This window comes from Rhododendron vialii, chromosome 2a (genome assembly GCF_030253575.1).
Source record: "Rhododendron vialii isolate Sample 1 chromosome 2a, ASM3025357v1".
Lineage (NCBI taxonomy): Eukaryota > Viridiplantae > Streptophyta > Magnoliopsida > Ericales > Ericaceae > Rhododendron > Rhododendron vialii.
In genome coordinates, this window is record NC_080558.1 from 13,402,678 (window position 1) to 13,424,132 (window position 21,455).

At 37.3% G+C, this 21,455-nt stretch overlaps 1 protein-coding gene across 1 annotated transcript; it reads right to left on the reverse strand.

The window, feature by feature from the left end:
- Positions 1–808: 808 nt before the first annotated feature.
- LOC131316897 (BTB/POZ and TAZ domain-containing protein 3) lies at positions 809–8,094 on the reverse strand. Its single transcript, XM_058346414.1, has 7 exons — positions 7,897–8,094; positions 7,423–7,536; positions 5,859–6,239; positions 4,966–5,096; positions 4,208–4,514; positions 2,001–2,314; positions 809–1,182 (listed from the first exon to the last, which is right to left on the reverse strand). Exons 3-7 carry the CDS (start codon positions 6,189–6,191, stop codon positions 1,053–1,055), a joined length of 1,215 nt encoding a protein of 404 aa, XP_058202397.1. The 5' UTR covers positions 6,192–6,239; positions 7,423–7,536; positions 7,897–8,094; the 3' UTR covers positions 809–1,052.
- Positions 8,095–21,455: the final 13,361 nt, after the last annotated feature.

Consider the following 21,455-nt stretch of genomic DNA (forward strand, 5'->3'; position numbering starts at 1 on the left):
ACATAAATCCATATCCTTTGTGTGCATAATTATTTTTTTGGGTAACCTAAGCAAATACCGTTATCCTCTCTCAACACATGATTGGTCAAGAGCTATTCGGATCTGCAATCACCTTCGGATCCGCAATTTCAGTTTTGAAAATCTAATTGTTTTCTCAATGCCTAGATACCGTTCCATTGAAATGACTGAAAAGGAAGCAAGAGATATTCCCTTTGGGTAGAGGGATTCCCAGTGTGCGATGTTTTCAAATTTTGATCCATCGAATTAGATACCGAATTTGCATGAACTGGTTCTGCTTAGATCATGCATATGAAGTAAAAAGCTCCAATGATAATTTTCGTTGTATCGGATATGAAGGACGCAAAGCAAGGGACACTTGGGTGGGAATACTATCTCACACTACTCCTCAAAGCCTAATCTGTGACCTTTCATCGACATTTTACTGTTTTAGCCACCAATGCTTCCCATTCCAGAGCCTGCTTAAAAGTATTGATTTTGTCTCTTTAAGCATTCTTGGTGAAGGACAGGATTTTCATTTTGGATTCCTGCTCGTACCTTTGCTTTACTATAGATGAACATTCAACAGTTCTTTGGCATTGACATAACAGAATACGAGCATCATCTGCAAACGTCAAGTGAGTAAGAGGGGACGATTTCAAGCTGTTTCAGTTCTACGAGTAGTTCAGTCTTCAGAATAAGTGATAAATCCAGATAGAACTTCACCACACAGAAAAACAAAGTTAAGATCCTTCTTTTATATCATCTCCAAAAGAAAAAGAAGTGCCATCACAATCCTTTTGATGCTAGCTTGGCCAAAAGTTGAAGATCAACATTGTGATTAAACAACATAACTCAATTTGTACTTTATATTGCCGTTTTTACATTGTGATGTAGGCGTAAATAAATTATGAAAAACTTCAAACATAGGCAAGATGTTCCTAAGACGTTTACTTTACATTTATTTAATTTGTCACAATCTTTACTTACTCGGGAACAAGGCAAGCTAAATATTTGCCTGAATTATTTGTCGACATAACCACAAACTTTTAAGGTCATGAAAAACTTGACCGTCTGGATGAGAACGGCATAACCGCATTCTTTGCAGCCAACACTTTGCTAACCAACATTGTCCATTTTGCCTCGTCCTTCTTGCTCTGCTGCTGCATTTTCTCTTTGAAATGCCTATCAGCAATACAGGAAAAACAATGTCACGAATTGATCACATGCCGAAGTTCATCAAATCTGTAAAACATTACTAGTTGCTTTCCTATTGTAGACATCATATAGAGGTAAGTAAGAAATTCTAATTTGAGGGTCAAAACTCAAAACACGAGGAGCTGAATAACAAATGGAGACTCCATTAAAGACGGATAGAAACTAACAATATCTGGTTTTCCAGAGTCAGAATACATGAAATATAGAAGACTGCCTGGTCTGCAGCAGACAGCCAGTTGATTAATGTAACTGGCTTGCAGTGAACAAACTTTATCCTAGTTAGATATGTGAATCCGTGACCTGGATGAGCCTCAAGGAGCTGTCCACCAATTGAGCTAAATGCGCTGCTCGATCATGATCTTGTTTACTATGGCCTTTTGGCTGGTCACCTCAACTTGTACACCATTTCAAAGATTTTATAACTTCATGATTCTATCCTTGAGATGGATTCTAATACCATGAATTGTCCTGTCTCATTTTTTCCCTCAGCCAAAATGCAGTTGATCCTCACACGTCCATTCGTAGGGTTTTGTGTGCCGCATGTCTAGTATTTAAGTTTATCTTTTTGTCCCCATTTTCTATGTAATCAAAAGAGGAAAAAAAGTTCGATGGATAAGATACGGCCTATTTATCTCGAGGTTGTGGGTTCAAACACAACACCACTTAACAACGTACACAATTCCAAAGGTTAAGTCTGTACCTAATCCCCAACCCCTCCAGAACCCCCTAATGGGGAACTAAACTGAGTACAAAAAACTCATTGTAAATGAAAGTTGCATTTTTACCTACAAAGAGGAACCTTGCAATAATCAGGGTCATTGCACATGCGAGAATGCAGTTCCAGAAGCTGCCAAATGCGCTTGCAGTGCACACACCCACCAGGAACCCGGATCTTACACCTGGAGAAATGACGAACTAGAGATTCGACCCCCTTGCAAGCTGGGAAATCGCAAGCAACCTGACTTCCCTTCAGCACCTTGTCTCGAGGTCCAATTGTCCCACATCCATCCCTGCATATGTGAAGCAAGGCTTCCATCGCCTCATCCAGTTGCAAGTAAACCTTCTTCTCTTCAAGTTTCTTCAGCCTTTCTTTTTCCCTCTGAGAAAAAATTTGATATCTATACAGTAAAAAATATTGAACTAAATGATGCTACATCACTGAGTTGGCCTCAATGCCAATATTGTAGGTTATATGCACTGCATAAGAATACTACTGTCCATGTTTTGTCATTAAAGGCATGCTGGTGTGTGTCAACAAAACTTATCGTCCTAGATAACAATACTTATTGCACATGCTAGGAAGCAAAGATACAACTGAGACACACACATGTCAAACACGGGACATGGCGGCATTCAAAAGATCAGGATACAGACAAAGCCATAGATAGGACAAATATATGTAGTTGTATAGAATGTCATTTGGTAGTCAATGGAACCTACAAAACAACTTAGAATAACACTAATAGTCTAATACAACATAAGACCCACCTTTGGATGTAATTCATCGATAATTTGAGCATATGAGAGTAACTGACTAAATTAGCAATACAACAGAGAAGAAAGACAAACTCAACAACGAACTTCTACAACTTGGTTTAGAACTCAATTATCATCTTTACATACACAAGCAATTATGACACAACTCACAAGACATCCCTTCATGAGCTGTGCCCAAATTAACTAATGTATAATCAGAGAGGGCATGTGGCATGTCCACCTTGTATCCTGGGGTGTTTGGGGCCTGTCGATTTCAGCCACGTATCGGAGACTTCTACAACAATTAAAATGCATTGTTATTGCTTCACAGTGTACAATCTTGTTACGAAATATTTATGCATCCAGAACTTAGTTTGGTGACTAAAAGGAAAAGAAACGTGCCAAAGACGGTAAGCTATGGCATTATTCATTTTCGTGAATTACTTCCATGAACAAAGGTATCAAGAAGAAATCACAAGCAGTGTTCTAAAAATCGCGTTTAATCGCCGATTAATGGGCGATTAATAGGTTTTATGGCCTCTCCGATCAGATTAATGCTTGGGCGTTTGAATTAGGCGGTCTGGAGATTAATCGGGATTTGGCGGCGATTAATCACCCATTAATCGGTTAATCGGCGATTAATTGGTTAATCGGCGATTAAACAGTGATTAATCGGTTAATCGATTAAACGGCGATTTTGAGTGTGAATCCGATGGAGACGAGAGAAGAAGAGGAGTAATTGACTAATAATTTCGTACTTGGTTTCATTTGGTTTGAACGTTGCACTTTGTAATTGACTGGCAATTTCGTACTTGGTTTCATTTGGTTTGAACTATGAACATTGAACTTCTCATTATGGATTGACTAGTTATTTCGTAATACCTAGTTTCTAAGTCTCTATATTTGAATTGTAGAGAACTGTTAACATTTAGAAGTGTTAACATTGAGTATCCAATAGCCAAAGAGAACTAGGAAATTTTTTGGGAGAGAAGATAGATCACAGCAACTAGGAAATCTGTGATTATTAATGGTACGGAGGTTGCAGAATATTAAAAAAAAAAAAAAACCGACTAATTGCTAAAAGGCGATTAATGGCCGATTAATAGGTCTCGAAGCTTGAAGGTGGTCGGCCGCCCGCCTAGCGCCGAGCGCTTTTTAGAACATTGATCACAAGTTCCTTGGCCATAATGAACTATTCTTACATAAGTAACAAGTTAAAATGACAAAAAGAGGAAGACAGCAATGTCCATGACAAATTCAAAGAAGCGGACAAGAAACGGAAGTTCTTGAGGTCAAGTTCATTTAGAAATATCAAATAAGTATGCAAATGATACAGGAATACAAAACTGCAAACGTATGGAGGAAACCGGCTTAAATAGGCAAGAACAAAATATAGTCATCAACATGCTGCTCTTTAATAGAGGACAGTAACCCCCTTTCTAAACAGATTAGAGTCAAGCATCACATTAAAATCACATTCTGGGCGGTCACTCCAAATAAACACAGTATAACTTACAGAATCTGCTTCCACAACCGACTCCAGAAGCTCTTGTTCAAGTGCAGGATTAGCACGCTTCATAACTTTCCATCCTCCAGTGGAAGATATAGTTTTGAAGTCCCTCACAATCATCTGAACACAAATTAAGGAAAGGCGAGGCGCATCACAATTCCTTGCTAACTGAAGCACGTCTATCACATTTTCTGTGGTCAGCCAAGCGTGCTCCAAAAACTGTACACAAACTCTTTTAAGAGATGGAAGTGAGTAGGAGTGTGACAAAACCAATAAATGGAGGACAAAATTCTTCATATCTTCCTCTTCATAACTGCGTTTGGACATCAATGGAAACATAAGTGACCAGACAGAACAGCGAGGATGCAGCAAAAACAGAGTTCAATTGTGAGAAGCAGAATTCACATGCATTAAATGATTAGGAAGAGTAAATCCATCTTTCCTCTTTTCATACGTGCAAAAGCATTTTGTAAGTCTTTAGCATCTTTTTCAGCCACATTTCAGGTTCATCTTATATGTTGTCCGCAAACTAATCTTCCTTGTAAATTATTACTCCATCTTAGAGGACTTGCCAAAAGCTCTTTTGTTATCAGAAGCTAAGCTAATCATAGCATAACAGCTTGTCATGCAAATCATACATATTCTATCTAAGCTAGTAATAGATGAAACACAGGAGCATGTAATAATGATCTATCTGACACTCAGAGCATACTTAGGTAATTGAAGAATTTAGGACTTTGCGGAATATTTAGTTTCAAACGTACCAGGATGAGTAAAGAAAACGTATGAACATGCAGACAGCTTGACGAGGTACCCCAGGAATCTTTATGAACCTGATGCCTCTCTCAAATTCTGCCTGACGAAGATAGTTCGCCAGTATTGGTGATGCAACAGTCTGCAAAAGGGAAATCAAGAGTTGGTTCTCTCTCTCTCAAAAATGTCATGCATAAGATTTGCTATATCTTTTGTTACTTCCCTGAGAAACATTTCCATTACGTCATACTGTTATACAAGGGTGAGAAACTTCCTTAGAAGCAGGGAGCTTCTAAAACGGTGCCACTCCCACCTTAGGAGCGCGCTCCCAACTAAGGAGCTTGACAGGAGCTCACTCCTTATGAAGATGGGAGCTTTTGTACAATCCTTGCATAGAAAAACAGGGATTTACCAATTGGCTTGTAAATTGGTCTTCAATTTAACTTATATATGGCCCACGTCATGATATCTTGAAAAGAAAACCATATATTGTAACACCAGCCCATTTCCTACACTTATGGTGGACTTGAATCATGTTTTCACTCCCTAAAATGATTGTACTTTTAAAGTGCATATTCTATGCTTCATAATTTCTGTGATATATGTACACGTTCCTTTCACGCTCCCAACCTTGGGAGCTTCCATATTAGCTCGCTCCCACGCTTCCGTTCCCGCTTTGTGCAGCCAAGTAAACTTCCCAACGATTTCTATATGCAATGTAATAATTTCGTATTCTATGCCCTGACTGTAACCAACTTTTCAAAATGATAAAAACATGCCTAAGAGCTTCAAACTGTACCCGGAAGTTTTATCAAATTCTCAAAGGAAGACCACTGACACCACATGCAAAACATGATTAAAAGAAGGCAAAATCAGGAAGGTGATGAAAATTAAATTTACTGACCAGAACACTAGAATGAGCAGGAATGATTTCCTCCTCCTCGGTAATTACATAGACATCTGCTCCATACCCTTCTCTGAAGAGCTTGTCCCACATATCTTTCGTTTCCTTTGGAACAAAATAACACTCCCCAATCCTTCTGTGTAAACTGGTTCTCGTACTGATTTTGCAAGGCAGTGGAGGTGGTTCTGGGATACGACTGCCATAGAATGCAGAAGACGAGGGAACTTCTGACAAAGCTGAACTCTCTGAATTGTCTATGCATATGTTGAAAGACCCATCAAAGGACTCAATAATTGGGGATGACCAAGGGGAATCAATATCTGGTGAAGCCATAAACTGCTTGTGTACTTAATAAAACCACGTACAACGTTTCTACAAATTCTGTAGAGAAAGTAAAATAAGATTGTAAAACCTGCTGTCGAACATCCAAAATCACATACGAATTTGGTAGGCACTATGTTAATCAATCCGGATGTGTCAGACTCTAATCTATTACGCTGCACATACAAGCCGTCGAACTGATATAATAATATTAGAAGCTGCTCCTACAAAGAATTTTCACTGGTAGTAACTACATGATTTGGATTGGGAAAGAACCAGCAACAGAGACACCCTGCTCAATGACTCAATTCACAATCGCTGTATAATCTCTTACTATGCGGTTGGAAACTTCTTTCATGTCCATTGAAATAATTCTAGGAAATCTTTAATGAAACATAAAAGATGCACACCCATAAGCCCCAAATTCTTTTACCATCATTTGTTAAAGAGGATCTAATCACAGTCTCTAGTACTCTACAGATATGAAATACCAGATTCCAGAACCAGCAGGCAGAGGTGTACACTTGACTTAAGTCTTAAGCCATAATAATTTATACCTTACCTTAAAAGGCCATAAATCCAGAAGCAAAAGGAAAGCTAGATATGACACTGTGGGACCCACATACCATACTCTGAAATGAACTAATATGACCATAAAAATTGGAGGGGAATGAACTTCAGGTTCTATGTACTTCACACCTTCCAGCCGTTTAATTGACGTTAATAAAGTGCAAAGAAATAAGATTTGCCAACAAAAAATAGCGACTGCTAGTGGTATTGCATACCCAAACTAATGGCTGAGAAGCTTAAGCAAATGCGCTAGGCGGAGAAAACATATAGGCTCATCAAAAAAATAATAAAAAAAGCTTCAGTTGTTCCCAGGGATCCGAGGTAAATAACAGGAGTGCACTACGTCACAGTCATCCAAAAGTATTTTCGATGGTCCGGATTTAAAAAAGACTTCCAGGGAAGAGACTACTAAATCTAGACCAATGATTGCTGAGATGGAAGGTCGGGATGGGGCACTACAGGTCCCCCGGATCCTCTTTCTCCTGGCACTTCTGGTGCCATTGGGCCAAAGGCCTCTAGGAAATTTTTTAGCAATCTATACATCCGTCGATGCAGAGCAATCATGCATATATACAAATTCAGACTACAGTTTAGCTCCATTACTTGGACCTTGAACAACTCATTCTGGAGTAGAAAGATAGCTCGACCCAACTTTGAAGAAAGAAAAGCATACCTTGGGATGAACAGCCTGCAAATCTCCTTCCTTAAAAATTGAGATTTGTGCGATCACCACAGAGTTGTATAAAATTGATATAAACTGCCTCTATAGCCTATATACCTCTATTATCTGAAACAAAATTTCATAGAATAAAAAAAAAATGATTAGTACTTCCAAAGCACAACAGTTCACAAGCACTTAAAACTATCAAAACAGATGTTATGTAATCAATCAAACTGAGAAATTAAATCAAACCCAGAAGCGCAGTTCAACTAACAAACCAAAAGGAGTTAAACCCATAGATAACTGGACTACAAAAAAGAAGAAAACACAGGAAATCGTACAATTTTATGAAGAAACCGAGAAATAATTGGTTGGACATGAAAAAGCATGAATCTTTTTCGAAAACCCAAATAGGAAATAGTTCGCAAACACAAACGGGGCCCCAAAAAGCAAACTCTGGTTTTGAGAGAGCAAGTTGAAAAGCACCTCAAATTTTCATCATTGACATGCATACGAATTTGTATCCCCATATACAGAGATAAGACTTTGATGATAAACTGAGTGGAGAGGGAACAAGAAAACAGTACAGTATGATCAAGTCTAACGCCCTGTTCGGAACTTTTAGAAGAGAAGGAAACCAATGAGAAAATAATTGAAAAGGAAAGTGACAAAGAAATGAGGAGAAAATATCAAAATATTATTGCTATTTCCTCTTCAACTCCCTCCTAAAAACAAAACAATAGAGGAATTTTTTTAAATTTTTTCTTTATCCTCTCTTTTTTAATGGATTTGTCTTCAAAGCAATAAAGGTCGTCAATTTTTTTTTTTTAATTTTTATAACCAGGTATTCGGTCAGCTTATGCGTATTCCGACTAATTTTTTAGAACCACAAACCTACCGTCTACTAAGTGGTCAAATATCATCCCTATTTAAAACTCTTCCTTGAATACACTTTTTATGTATTAAATGTACATTATTTTAAATATTTATCAACAGAGATTATGAAAATCACTTTACATTTATCCTTGCTTACTTTCAGACACATGCATTAATTACATAGGAAAACATCTGAACATGAAGCGCAGGAATAGAGGACTTTTTTTTGTGCATCAAATGAGGGCACGTACAATACCCCATCACCCTGCTTGTTAGTATTACGCTATTGCCTGTCGCACCAAACTATTATTTGAAGAGAATCCCATCACACCGATTTTGAGACTGAAGTTAAAGTTTCATAACGCCCGTGTGGATGGTGTGAAGAATATATTTAAGGACTCGTTTACTAATGTGGCTTATTACTTAGGGTAACTAATTAAATAATCAAAATACAAAGTAAGAGACTATTGCTTAGCTGTCACTAGCTTTCCTGGTATTTGTTTACTATTATTGTGAGTCAAGTATATTATTTTGCCAAACTATTTTATTTTTCTTTTATAATTAATAACAATTTAGCGAATACTGAAAGACAAGCTCCACTGAGTTCAAACGATTGGCATTTTGACAAGAGAAACTTCACATGCTTCAAAATTTTGAGACCTATTTAACTGAATAATCTTACTATATATCCTAAAAAAAAAAAAAAGAGGAGGAAAAAGCTTAAGGTGTTATCAAACTAAATTATATTCCCTTCATTAAGCTGAGAGTCTTATTTTTATAAGGCGAAAGGAATTTAAAAAGAGAAATTACAACCAAAATCTTTAAAAAAATTAGTAACTACAAAAACAATTCAACAATATAGTTTTCGAGTCATAATTTTTTTGTGGTCTTTTTCAAACTTTTTTTTTCTTTGATTTAAATTTAATACTTTTTCGCTTTTACTCGGCAAACCCACACATGACAAGGTGTCGTTGCCACTAGCTCTGCCATATCAACGAATCACATCAATGTGTGGCAATATCACTTTTGCACCAAACAACTTTAGGAAGGATGACATTATCAGGAAACTAGCTTGGGCAGTCAGGTGGATAGTGAATTACATTTGGCAGGAAAGTGTCGTGTTATTAAGTGATTCACTCATTCTGTTCTCAAGTAATATATATGAGACTATATTTTCCTTAACATCTCCTCATGTGCAGCCGCGTTTGACGTCTATGTGGCACCACATGAAGGCACGTGTCAAGCAGAATATGCGACTATTTTGTTTGCGTGAAAGGATGTTGACGCAGCAGGTCCAATTAAGTTCTTTTTATTAACATCTGGTATCTCATTAAGATTTTAGAATTGTTTAGTAGGGGTGCACGATTCGGTTCTCCAGAAAACCTGTAACTGGACCATTCCAAACGATTTTAGAAAATTAGGAAACAAAAGCAAACCAATATATGTGTGGAACCTAACCAGACCAAACTGCAAGAATGGTCTGATTTTGGTTCTATCAAATTAGCATCCAAACGCTTAGGTAGGGTAATGTAAGGATTATAGGAAGGTATTTTGTTGGAATGCAAAAAGAAGTAAGAAAAGAATCGAAAGAATATAAATTAGGGGTTTGGTAGGGTAAAGTAAATCGTGGAATCTGGAAAATGAATAAGTATTTGAGTTAGAAAAAAAGAAAAGAATCGAAAGAATATAAATTAGGGGTTTGGTAGGGTAAAGTAAATCGTGGAACCTGGAAAATGGATAAGTATTTGAGTAAGAAAACATGAAATTGGGTACACTCAATACTCTTAAGAATTCATAATGATTTGGGTTCCTATAAATTATAGTACTAGTATATATTAAAACTTTCTTAACAAATGATATTTCTTCTCTAAATAAAATAACTTTAGTAAGGAAAAGATTTACTTACCAAATAAAATACATAATTATATATATCTAAAATTTTTATACATTCGTTCTGGTTCGATTCTAACCACGGATTTTTAATTGAAAATCAGTAACTAAAACAAAATTAACGGGTCTTATTTAATTTTTTAGAATCATAATCTAACCAATAAACCATAGAACCAGACCAAATAGAACGGTCCGATCTGGATCAGACTAGTTTCGCGGTTCGAGCAATTTTCTTGAGCACCCCTATTGTTTAGTTATTTGTGAGACATTTGGTGATAGTTTGGAGAGTCGTTTAAAATTTTCCGAAGTAGGTATAGTTTCCTTTATCAGTCTCCACCATACTGACAAATTGAAGTGGTGCAAATACTTGCTTTTAAACTTTCATTTGATCTAGATCGATGTTGAGACAATTTTCGGTATGGATTGCATGTACGAAGGCTTATTTTCATGGAGAATAACTTATTCACGAAGTCTCCGTGAATAAGTGAATAACTTAGTTATTCACGGAGCCTCGCAATTCACACTCGTTTGTACTAGACAATCAATGGTTGAGATCTTGTTTTTAAACTTTGACCGGTAATAAATATTTCCAAGCGATAATAATTTGTTTTTAATCCGGACCGTCCAAAATACTTTTGTACGCACGAGATTGAGCACTGTAAACACTTATTTATGGAGCCTTCGTAAATAAGTTATTCTCATTTTCGTATTGCCCACTTTACTTTCCCAAGAATAGTTTGTTCATGATTTTCGAGTTTCACCATTCGCTCTGGTGATTATTTTGGCTATCAACAAGGAAAAAAAACATTCCTCTCTCCTTTTTTTTTAGCGCTTGCATTCAAGGATGAAGTCAGAAGGACAAGTGGTGGCAGCCGTTACCGCAACAATTTAAAAAAGGAAATTGAATTTAGCACTTAAAAAATTGATGGAGGGGCTCCAAAACGACGTCGTTTTGTGTATCAATACAGTTCAGTTTTAGAGTGCTAAAATCACAATCCTTTAAAAAAATGCTATTACTATATTAGAAATACTTTTTTACCCCTAACTTTAATAGGGCTGCCACCACTAGACTTTTTTTTTCATGATTTATTTTGTTATACACTAATTCTTTAGTAATTAAGCATTTTCTGTGAAGATGTCCAAAACTAGTGATCCAAATTCCAAAACCAAATTTAATGGATAGATTGAGTTAAGCTACTATTTGCTTACTTTTTTGGTACGCTACCTTTATGTAAGAAACATTGCCCATTGCCCAATATCATTGTTTTAGTTTGCAATTTTGATTTTATTTAAGTCAATAAGAAATCATATAATAGTCCATCTTTCCTGAGGAAGGACCGAGGGACAGATGAGCTAGGGCAACCGCCTTATCCAATTCATAATTTCTCCATAATCATAGTAGTTTTTTTTTTCTTTCTTTCTTAAAAACGTTAAAGCTATATAAATCTGTCTGCCCAACATTTTTTTAAAAGTTTAATAAGTGTCATCCTAATATTGTATGCATCTATAAAAAATAAAATTAGGAACCTAGTGTCTATTTTATTAAAATTGTGTGGAGAGTTCTGAAATATTGTGGAGATATGAAGAAGGAAAGACATTTTCTAAGAGTATTCTCAAAGGAGAATATTGGCCGTTCGATGAAAATGATCATAGCGGTTTATTGAGGAGGCCTGAAGGGCTATAAAAGGCAAGAATGTGCTCCTTTGCGAGTGTTGTGTAAACCATTGTACAAGTGATTTTTGAAGAAATAAAAGAATAATTTCTTTCTTGTACGTGTCCAAACTCCACAACCTTCCCACGTCCATTTTAGGCTCTGTTTGTTTGAATGTAAATAGCTTTAAGCCTAAAAACATTTTCTATGTAAAATAATTTTTACAAAAATAAAGTTTTCGTGTTTATTTTTTGATATTTGGTTGGTAGTTGTAAATTAAAATACTTTACCCCATCAATCAATGGAAGGGTTTGGAGTATGTTTTTCAATCTATAAAAGAGAGAGAGGTTGTTAACTGATGGGTAACTGGGTTCCAGAGAGGAGATCGACGGAAATGATAAAATGACTTGCAGAGGTTTTGCCTGTAAGTCATTTTACATTAATTGGGAAAAATATTTTACAAGTAAAACATTTTACTCATATTTTGTGCAACCAAACACTGAAAAATTGGTAAAATATTTTACCCAAAAATATTTTACGTCCAAACAAACGGAGCCTTAGTTTTACTTCACATATTCGCCACCACTGGCCTAAAATCATGACTCCATCTCTTCTTGCATTGTTGAAGTGCATGAAGCTGCCAGAATGACATTCCTGTTGATGGCCCTTCATAATTCTGAAGTTAGGTAATTATTTTTGGCATGGATTATGTGTGAAGAAATATCTTTTATGTAAGCCATATCTTCGATTTCTAAACCAGTTGCCAATGAAAGTAATTCCCTTCCATAGTAACAACATACCAAACCTCTTCTTTTTCTTTTTCTTTTTTTATCAACGAAAGAAGGATAGATTAAGAATCGATAAGGGTATATCAATAGGGAAAGGGCTAAACATTACCAACAAAGAACATACTCAGAGCTACCAATGTAGGAACAGAAAATGAATCCATTGACAGTACCATCCAAACACCTTTTGAAATCTTCTATTGCATATTTACCCAGGCCAGGTTATATTTGCTATTGATCCAAAAAGCCATCCCCATGATATATACTGTATTTAAGTTCCACCATAGCAATCATTTAGACCAAACCTTCCAGAAATGGTTTGGAGTTTCTTCGACCCGAGAGCAAAAACGCGCGGGAGATTGCCAAGTTCAAATGAATCAATGATATTCCTCCTCATAAGCTCAGACCTTGTAGCAACTCTGTTTGGATTGCTTGCCATGCGAAAATCTTCACCTTTTGAAGGGCCACCATTTTTTGTATAAATAGGACCAATGTGCCACCAATTTGTATAAATCTCATTTAAGTAAAATTATTTTGTAGTAGTTTCTATTTGGTGAATGTAAATAGTTGATGTTTCGTGGAAAGAGGAATTACGATTACAGAAACCACATTTTGAGGCATTTATTATCATATTGATAGATCTGCTAAGTTTGCCTGGCAACTGTTTACTAAGGGAAGCTGAAGCTCTTTCAATTTTTTTTTCTTAAAAAAAAAATATAGAAACTTTTGTGTATGTTGTCAAACAGATTTTTGTTTTTGGTATACAAGTAGGTGGAGAAAAATAGGGGGGAAAAAATTGAATTCGGTCCTTTATATTGGTCATTAATGGTAGCTTATCAATTTGTGATATATGATTAATGGCATCTTATGAATTTTTGTTGAAAGGATTACATCATATGATAATTAGTCTATGTCAGATTACATCATATTTATTGCTAATTAGTTCTATTTGTCGCATGGTACAATATAACAGTTGATTGAATTTTGAAAACAACTTTTAAGGGAAAAAAAATGTTTTGGGAAAACTTACACCTTTTGAGTGATTACTAAATGCTGGTTGGGGTAAGAGTTTTTAGAACATGAAGTGCTGAATTTATCTGTTACCGATTTTGTATTGTGGAAATGCAAGCGATGAAGTCTAAATGGAGTTTTGAATATTGCGCCTATATTATTGATCGATGATGCATTTGTACCCCATAAATTTTGTGCGTATATTGGCCAAATTATTATTCTCATGATTTTACAAAGTTATGAATCTTGTGGGGGATTATAGTAAAAGTTTGACTTAATGGTTGATGTTTATTGTGCCTAGTATAATTTAGGTAATGGCATCCAGATACTTCACCAAGGCAACCAAGGCTAGGTCTACAGAAGCCAAGGCCAGCGACATTCTACTCCAAGCTGCGAGTAAGGGGGCAAACGCTTTTGAAGGTAAATTTCATGTCTCTCTTTTTTATGAAAATGTCAAACAATGTCTTATCTATTATGCTATAGGGATTATCTTGAGCAGGCAGGGTGTGTGGTTGAAAACTCTGGGCGAACTGTTCGCGACTGTTGTGACCATGGCTGGAGTTGGTATAGTCTGTTATTGGTAGGCAAGTGGTGCAACAGACAAAGATGCAATGCAGACCCTTCTGAAAAAGAAGACAGCTGAGGATTGGAAATGTGGATTAATATAGGAATCCTTGCAGAAGATAGCTGGAGAGGCCGAGAGGAAGAATGACGCTCGTGGCTACCCAAAGCATGGTTCAGTCTGTGCTGTTCCAATGGCGGAGGGACCAGAGGTTCCCAAGGCAAAGCCTTCAGCAGAGGGATCAGAGGCTCCCAATTTAGTGGTTGATGTTTATTGTGCTACAATTTAGGTATGGCATCAAGAATCTTCATCAAGGCAGCGGCTGTAGCTGCAGCAACCGCAAAATGAGTGCTGAGAGCAACGTCAATGAAAGAATGCCGATGTTCGGGCTCTGGATTGCTGTGGCAAGATGAATGCCTTATTTGGTTTTGTGGTCTTTGAGATTTGGCACGAGTTCTTCTCAAACTTCGCACGCACAATCGAACAAAATCACCAAGGTCATGGCTTGGACTTTTGGCCGTGCACGTTGAGTGCGAGTTTCTAATGCTGCATTATCTCATGTGAAACATCAGAAACAATTGAGTAAATTTACTGCTTCCTTTAGCTATTGAGAGAATAGCAACTCGGTCGGCCTTTTTAACCAAACCATGGGAGATGTATGCAAATATTAAATAATCTACTGACTAAAAGTCCATGAGATATTGTATGAGGTCTGGGAGTATATACACTCCTCCATGTAGATATGGAGATAATTTTTGTTTGTTTGATTGTTTGTTTTTTTTTTTTGCATTTCAACAAGACATTGGAGTGTGGCTGATATTACCAATTAAAGCCATCATGCATGACTACCATATGACACAAAAGCATCCTGCTCGGGCGCATTAAAAAGTGAAACAAGATGAAGCATAATTCGCCAAAATTATTGTGGACCAATGTTCCTGAACCATACTCAAAGGGAGGCACATAGTGGTTGATATAATTTGCTATAATATGGGAAGACAAAGTGTCAGCACACTACTCAGTGTGGTGCAAAAGTAATTTCTCGAAAACGGTTAAATGGTTAGGAATTCTGCACATCAATTGAGAACTTATCAATTTTCAATCAGAAAATTGATGCAAAACGAAGCAGCAGAGAGCAAATTATCCAAACAACGAGCAGAGATGGTGTTGTTCCACACTTTGAGACCGGTAGTTATTTGAGCATGTGTTTGGATCACAGGAAAGGTAAACTTCAAAGATGAAATATAGGCTGCCATAGATCGATGAGAGCGTATATCGTTTATGTTTATGGCATCGAGTTTAGCCATTGGCATGAAATTCAATAAGCCAAGTATGTTGCATCAATATGTAACGAGGAGCAAATTATTTGATGCATTTCGCTCCAAATAGAACTTCAGCAAAATAAACGCCACGGCTAACTCCCTGTTGGTGTCCTTTCATTTATGCCATGTGATGGTCGTCTACCCGCTGACTGCTTTTTAGTACAAACACATCTCGAACCATTTAAATAAGATGATGAACATCGTCAAGTAATGAGTGAACATTATCAGGAAATCAAGACTTATCTTTTTGACAAAGACATTTTGGTGTTGTAGTTGTTCTTGACTCCATAGAACATGCATGAATAGTTCCTGATCGATAGGAGCTTCCATTTTGTCTAACTCCATATGCACTGATCGGCTTGGAATCTCGGTAAAACCCATCTATAAATATATTAGAATCCTTTTGATTAATCCCTTCACACTTGGTATCTATTCAAGTTGCACTGATGTCGGCGTTGCAGTTTCTTTATTTTTGAGTTTGCCGCGGCTAAGATCGTCGCACACTTGCCTTTGAATATGCCAAGTCGGACATGAAAATCTAGATAGCAAATTGCTTCAGAGTGACCGTTATTTTGCAGGTTGAACAGTCAAATTTGTTAAATGAGAAGTCATTCCCACAGATGGCGCCAAATTGTTGATGCCAAAATCTGGACGGTTACTCTGAGCACTTCGACGGGACTGCTGCCAATCCGAATGATCACACCGAGAGCTTCTGGGAAGGATGTCCTGCAAAAACAAGTCCAAGGACCGGTGGTGGTGTTTCAGATCGTGGACCCTCCGACGATCAAGTTAGTCGGCGAACGATAGCGAGAATCTCTATATTATAAAATAGAGATCCAGTAATTGGTTATGTGTTAGTGGTGAGATTATGTCTTGATCATGAGATTGATGGGTGGTTAAGCCAGAGTTGGGTTGGATCATGGATGGTGTTTATGGGATTGCCTTGGAACGTGGTGCCTCCCCCATGATGTTAGGAACCGGAAAGGACCCAAAACTTGGGGAGTTGGCGCCCCGACTAACTGACTAACCGCTCGCGAACCGAGCAATACTGGATTCCCCACCGAGCAGGACATGACCCACACATTAGACCATGCTCGCCGAGCAGAGCTTGGGCAACACGTTTTATACTCTTAGAGCTCGGCATTAGTGTTCAAAATTTATACTCATCAGGTTTAAATATCCATCTCCATCACGATATCTTTTAAGTACTACAAGAATTAGGTCTTTTGACTTAATAATGCTCAAGGATTATTTTTGTGGCTCGCCACATCCATAAACATTCGCATACATTCTCAAGGTGTACGCCAAAAATGGGACGCATAGAGTTTATTTATCTTAATTTTTGTTTGGATGCTCTGGTCAATGGATGAGTAATTTCACAACCCTAGTCCATTAATAACGAAAATGGAGACCAATCAAGACATTGCTGGGGAAGGTCTGTGCAAATATTGACCATTGAAGTTAGTGAGATTTGAATCTTAGTCAATTGCATAGAAGCACATGGGTGCTCTGCATTAGTGTGATTAACTTTGGGAAATTGGCATTTTGAATGCAATGTTTATGTGATTTTTTTTTTTTTTTGAAAAAAATTTACACCAGTTTTTTCTTCTCGATGAGAGATCTTTAAATTGGTGTCAAAAAATTTCCTTACAAATTCATGTTAATACATTCATTTTTTGCGGGCAAAATGTACGTTTTCCCAAAAAATGGCGAGCAATTTGGGATGAAAGGAGTATATTAAAAGCTTTTATTGTTTAGCAAATGGCTCCATCGATCAAACACTACTGATGTACAATTATTTTCCTTGGTTTAATTTCCTGAAATCAAACTCTATAAATAGCACAAAGCTCCCATACATTGGTTAGTCTATTTTCCTTAAATTAAACTCCATATAAACACACGAAGCTCTAATTTTATGGTTCTGTTCATTGTGTGCGAGAAACGTGAAGTTCTCTCGTCGCTCTCTCCTCAATCTATATATCTCGTTTGTATCTTGTCGGCCGTCACTCTCGAGAAATTTTTGGGTGCCGGCCGAGCGAGCACCACATGGTGCCTGAGCAGCACTTTGGCCCCGGTACCTGCCGGGCACACAAAAATTTCTCGTCACTCTCTGTCCCGCATCGTTAACAGGTACTTTTATCATTAGATCCAAGATTCCATGAGTTGTAGTATTAATTTCCTCCCTGTATCTAAGGTTTAATTTTCAGTTTATCTGAAGTACTCTGATTGGGAAATCTTTTGTAGTGGAAGGTCCTGCAAGGCACTCTGTAGGTAGGGTTGGCAATGGGGCGGGTAGGGGGTGGATACCACTATCTCTGTCCCCGATCCCCGAATCCAAATCCATCCCCATCCCCTCCCCAATCTCCACCGGGGAATTATTTTTACCCTCCATCTCCTCCCCAAACGGAGAACGGGGATCCCCGTGGGGAATCGGGAATCCAACTGGAACCATAGGTAAAACCGGTATTCTTAATCCGGTATCCCTCCTGCAGCAAGATGCCAAGAACAAACAACACACGCAAAGCTCTTTAAAGCTTCGTTTTTTAGTCTCTCAACATGACGTTATTTCATGAGTTTCCGACGTAAACAATATTTATCATCTGACTAGAACTATCGATTTGAGCTCTTTTTTCTACTAATCTTCTATCCGTGGTAAGTGAATTCAATTACTCCTATGTTAATTGACAGTGAGATTTAGTTTCTTTCTTTCTTCCTCACTTATGTATATATAGTACTCCTATATAATTTTCATTTATGTATATAACTTATTTATTTATATATATATACACACACACACAAACGGGGCGGGGCGGGGATGGGGCGGGCGGGCCGGGACTCATACCCGTCCCCTACCCGTTCCCCATTTTTAAAAAAAAATTATCCCCATCCCCTACCCGATCCCCGAAAAATCCCCGAATCCCCAATCCATTTGGGGCGGGGTGGGGTGGGGCGGCCGGGATTGCCATCTCTATCTGTAGGGCGCACACGGGCCATTGATCTTGACAATGAATGGTTGAATATAATCCGAACTTCTACAAATCCTATCCGTCCATTGTTTGGATAAAAATCTGAGCCGTCCATTGCCGAGATGGACGGCCGGATTGGCCGCACTACACGTGTAGTGCGGAAGGTGCACTATAGCACCCCGGGTTCGGCATTTAATTTGTGCAAAATTAGGGTAAATGAAGACTCGTTATGATTGGAAACATTCAAATACATATCCATATTCAGATTATTAATGAAACGCTTGAATTTGGTTACTAGAAGGCAAAAGAAAATGTAATTGAGCCGAACCGCACGCATCAGACCAGCACCCACGAGTTGCTCCCTTGTCGTGCCGCCGGAGTGTATGGTCCGAAGCGAATCGCCTCGGGTTAAGACTGACTCGAACCACGGTTAATGGTTCCACGGTAGCGAGATCTATTCGGAAGAGGAAGATCCACCTTAATTGAAGCAAAAAATAAAAATAAAAAATAAAAGTCATGGAAGTGACGTATCGCGGCCTTTATCGAAGGAAAAAAGGAGGATTTTTTATACTAGCGTTTGGACATTTTGAAGCTGAAGAGGAGGACTACTTATGAAAAGAAAAATATCTGAAGGTAAGGATTACCTTGAATCTGATATGATAACATAAGTTTTAACAGCAAAGGAAATCCCTAAAATCAAGCAACCAAAATCAATTAATAAGGGCATAATAGGTCATTCAACTAATTTCAGGATGAGAACATAATTATTTAAATTCATTAGGATGTTGACATAAATAAGTTTTCCAAAAAGATGACTATTTAATTTTGTCTTTATTTTTTTGCCAAATTTTTTTTTTTTGACAAAAGTGAGAGGTACTGAATTGATAAAGCCCAACGACACTTACATAACGAAATTCATTACAGATAACTTGGACAAAACCAAATTAATCATCTAATTGATACATAACGAGAAAGAATGAGTCGATTGATATCTTTCATACCCAACTCACCTTCTGCTGAGCGGAAGTTTCATATATGCTATAGCAGTCTCAAAAGAGATATATTGCTAGCCAAGAAAAAAAGACAACAAGAACCCAGACGATCAGATGAGCTTTGACCAGCAATGAACACACTAATGAATTTGTAGTAAACCACCAATAGATGTATATTAATCTTCTCGAGCCTGAACAATAAACAAATCGCCTAAATGCGAACTTTATTACTCTCACAGGAAGAGACAAAACTCCCACAAGAAGAGACAAAACTCCACCAGATCTTGCTCTAAATCCAGCCGCCCAAAAACCGCTGAACAGATTGCAACCCTCACTGCTTCCACCGCTGCTACCACAAGGGCTCCGGCGACTGATTACATGAGGACAAATGACTCCGGTGACGGTGGAGCCTGTGAATAAAGAGGGTCAGATCTGAGGGAGGAAAAAACGAAAAGAAAAAAATCATAGGGAAAAAGAGGGAAAAAGGAGGAGAGCGAATGGAGGAGGAGGAGCCCGGGGGAGGAGGGAGAGGGGCGCCTCCCTCTAAGGCAGAAAGGTAAGGCGGCTGTGGCTTCTCAAAATCGCCTTAGAGCTCTCAAAACCCTAAAAGAAAAAAGTCACCGTAGGTATTTTTTGCCATTAAACTAATTCTATATGTGTATTTTAGACATATATGCAAGTGTGTATATTTATATATTATGCTAATTTATACAAAATATATTTTAAAAAATTTTAACTTCAAGCGGGACACGTGTTTGAGTGGGGACACGTGCCTCCGTGTACGTCAATGCCTGGCTGCATCAACCAATGATTAATACCGTAATAGTGAGATAAAATCGCGTTAAAAATATACTGTACCATATCTTGTTTAGGAAAATGGCTTTGCGCGTGGAAGAAGATTTTTAATGGAGCTCATTAATTTTTTAATTTGAATTTGTGGTGTTAGACAACGTGGTTGAGATTCATGTAAGAAATATGCTCTATTAAAATAAAGGCGTCGCTATTCGCAGCCCTTTATTTTCTCCCATAGCCCACTATATATTGGTAAATGGTTGTTGAAAATCATAAATAACATTTCGGTAAATTGCTGTTGAAAACAAGATTATATATTTCGGTAACTACATGTCGAAAATATGTTTAACTTTCGGTAAACAACTGTCGAATATACATTTTCGGTAAATATCTGTTGAAAAAAATATTATATTTCGGTAATTGAATGCTGAAAATATATCTCATTTTTGGTAACTAACTGTCGAGTATAATTGAAAATTTTTAACGGGTTATGAGAGAAAATAGAAGGCTGCGAATAATGGCGCTCTAAAATAATTCATGTGTGGCAGGTTTGATTAAAAAATTTTCAATAGGGCATCGAGCGACAATATATATATATATATATATATATATATATATATATATATATAATTATATATCAGCTGTCATGTGAGTGCTCATTGTTGCGTTCGCCAACACTTCAAGGCCCAAAAAACGATGATCACGAGTCTAGTGATTACAGTATAACTTAAAAGATTTATAGGAGGATTTGGTTCGGATCGGACCGATTTTATTGTTTGGACGATTTTTTTGAACATCCTTCGAATGCAATTTTTTTTTGTTTTAATGAAAGATCGGATGCATCCTTTTGATAGCTTCTAAAAGTCACTCTCGTGTTCTAGTAAGACAAACAAACACTAAAAAGTTTTTTATTTTATTTTATTTAGTTATTTATTGGTGAGACAAACATAAAAATAAATAAACTGATAAAGACAAGCTTGGAAGCAAAGGCCCAATTCCCTTCGTCATCTCTTTAATAAATTACTTGAGGAAACTTGCTTGCTCCTCAAAAGAGACTGGGACCTGCAACAATTTTTTTAGAGAAAAACTTATTCACGGGAGAATTGTGAATTAATTTTATGAAATTCAATCTCGCGCGTTCAAAAGTATTTCAAACGGTTCGGATTAAAAATAATTTATTATCGGTCAAAGTTTAAAA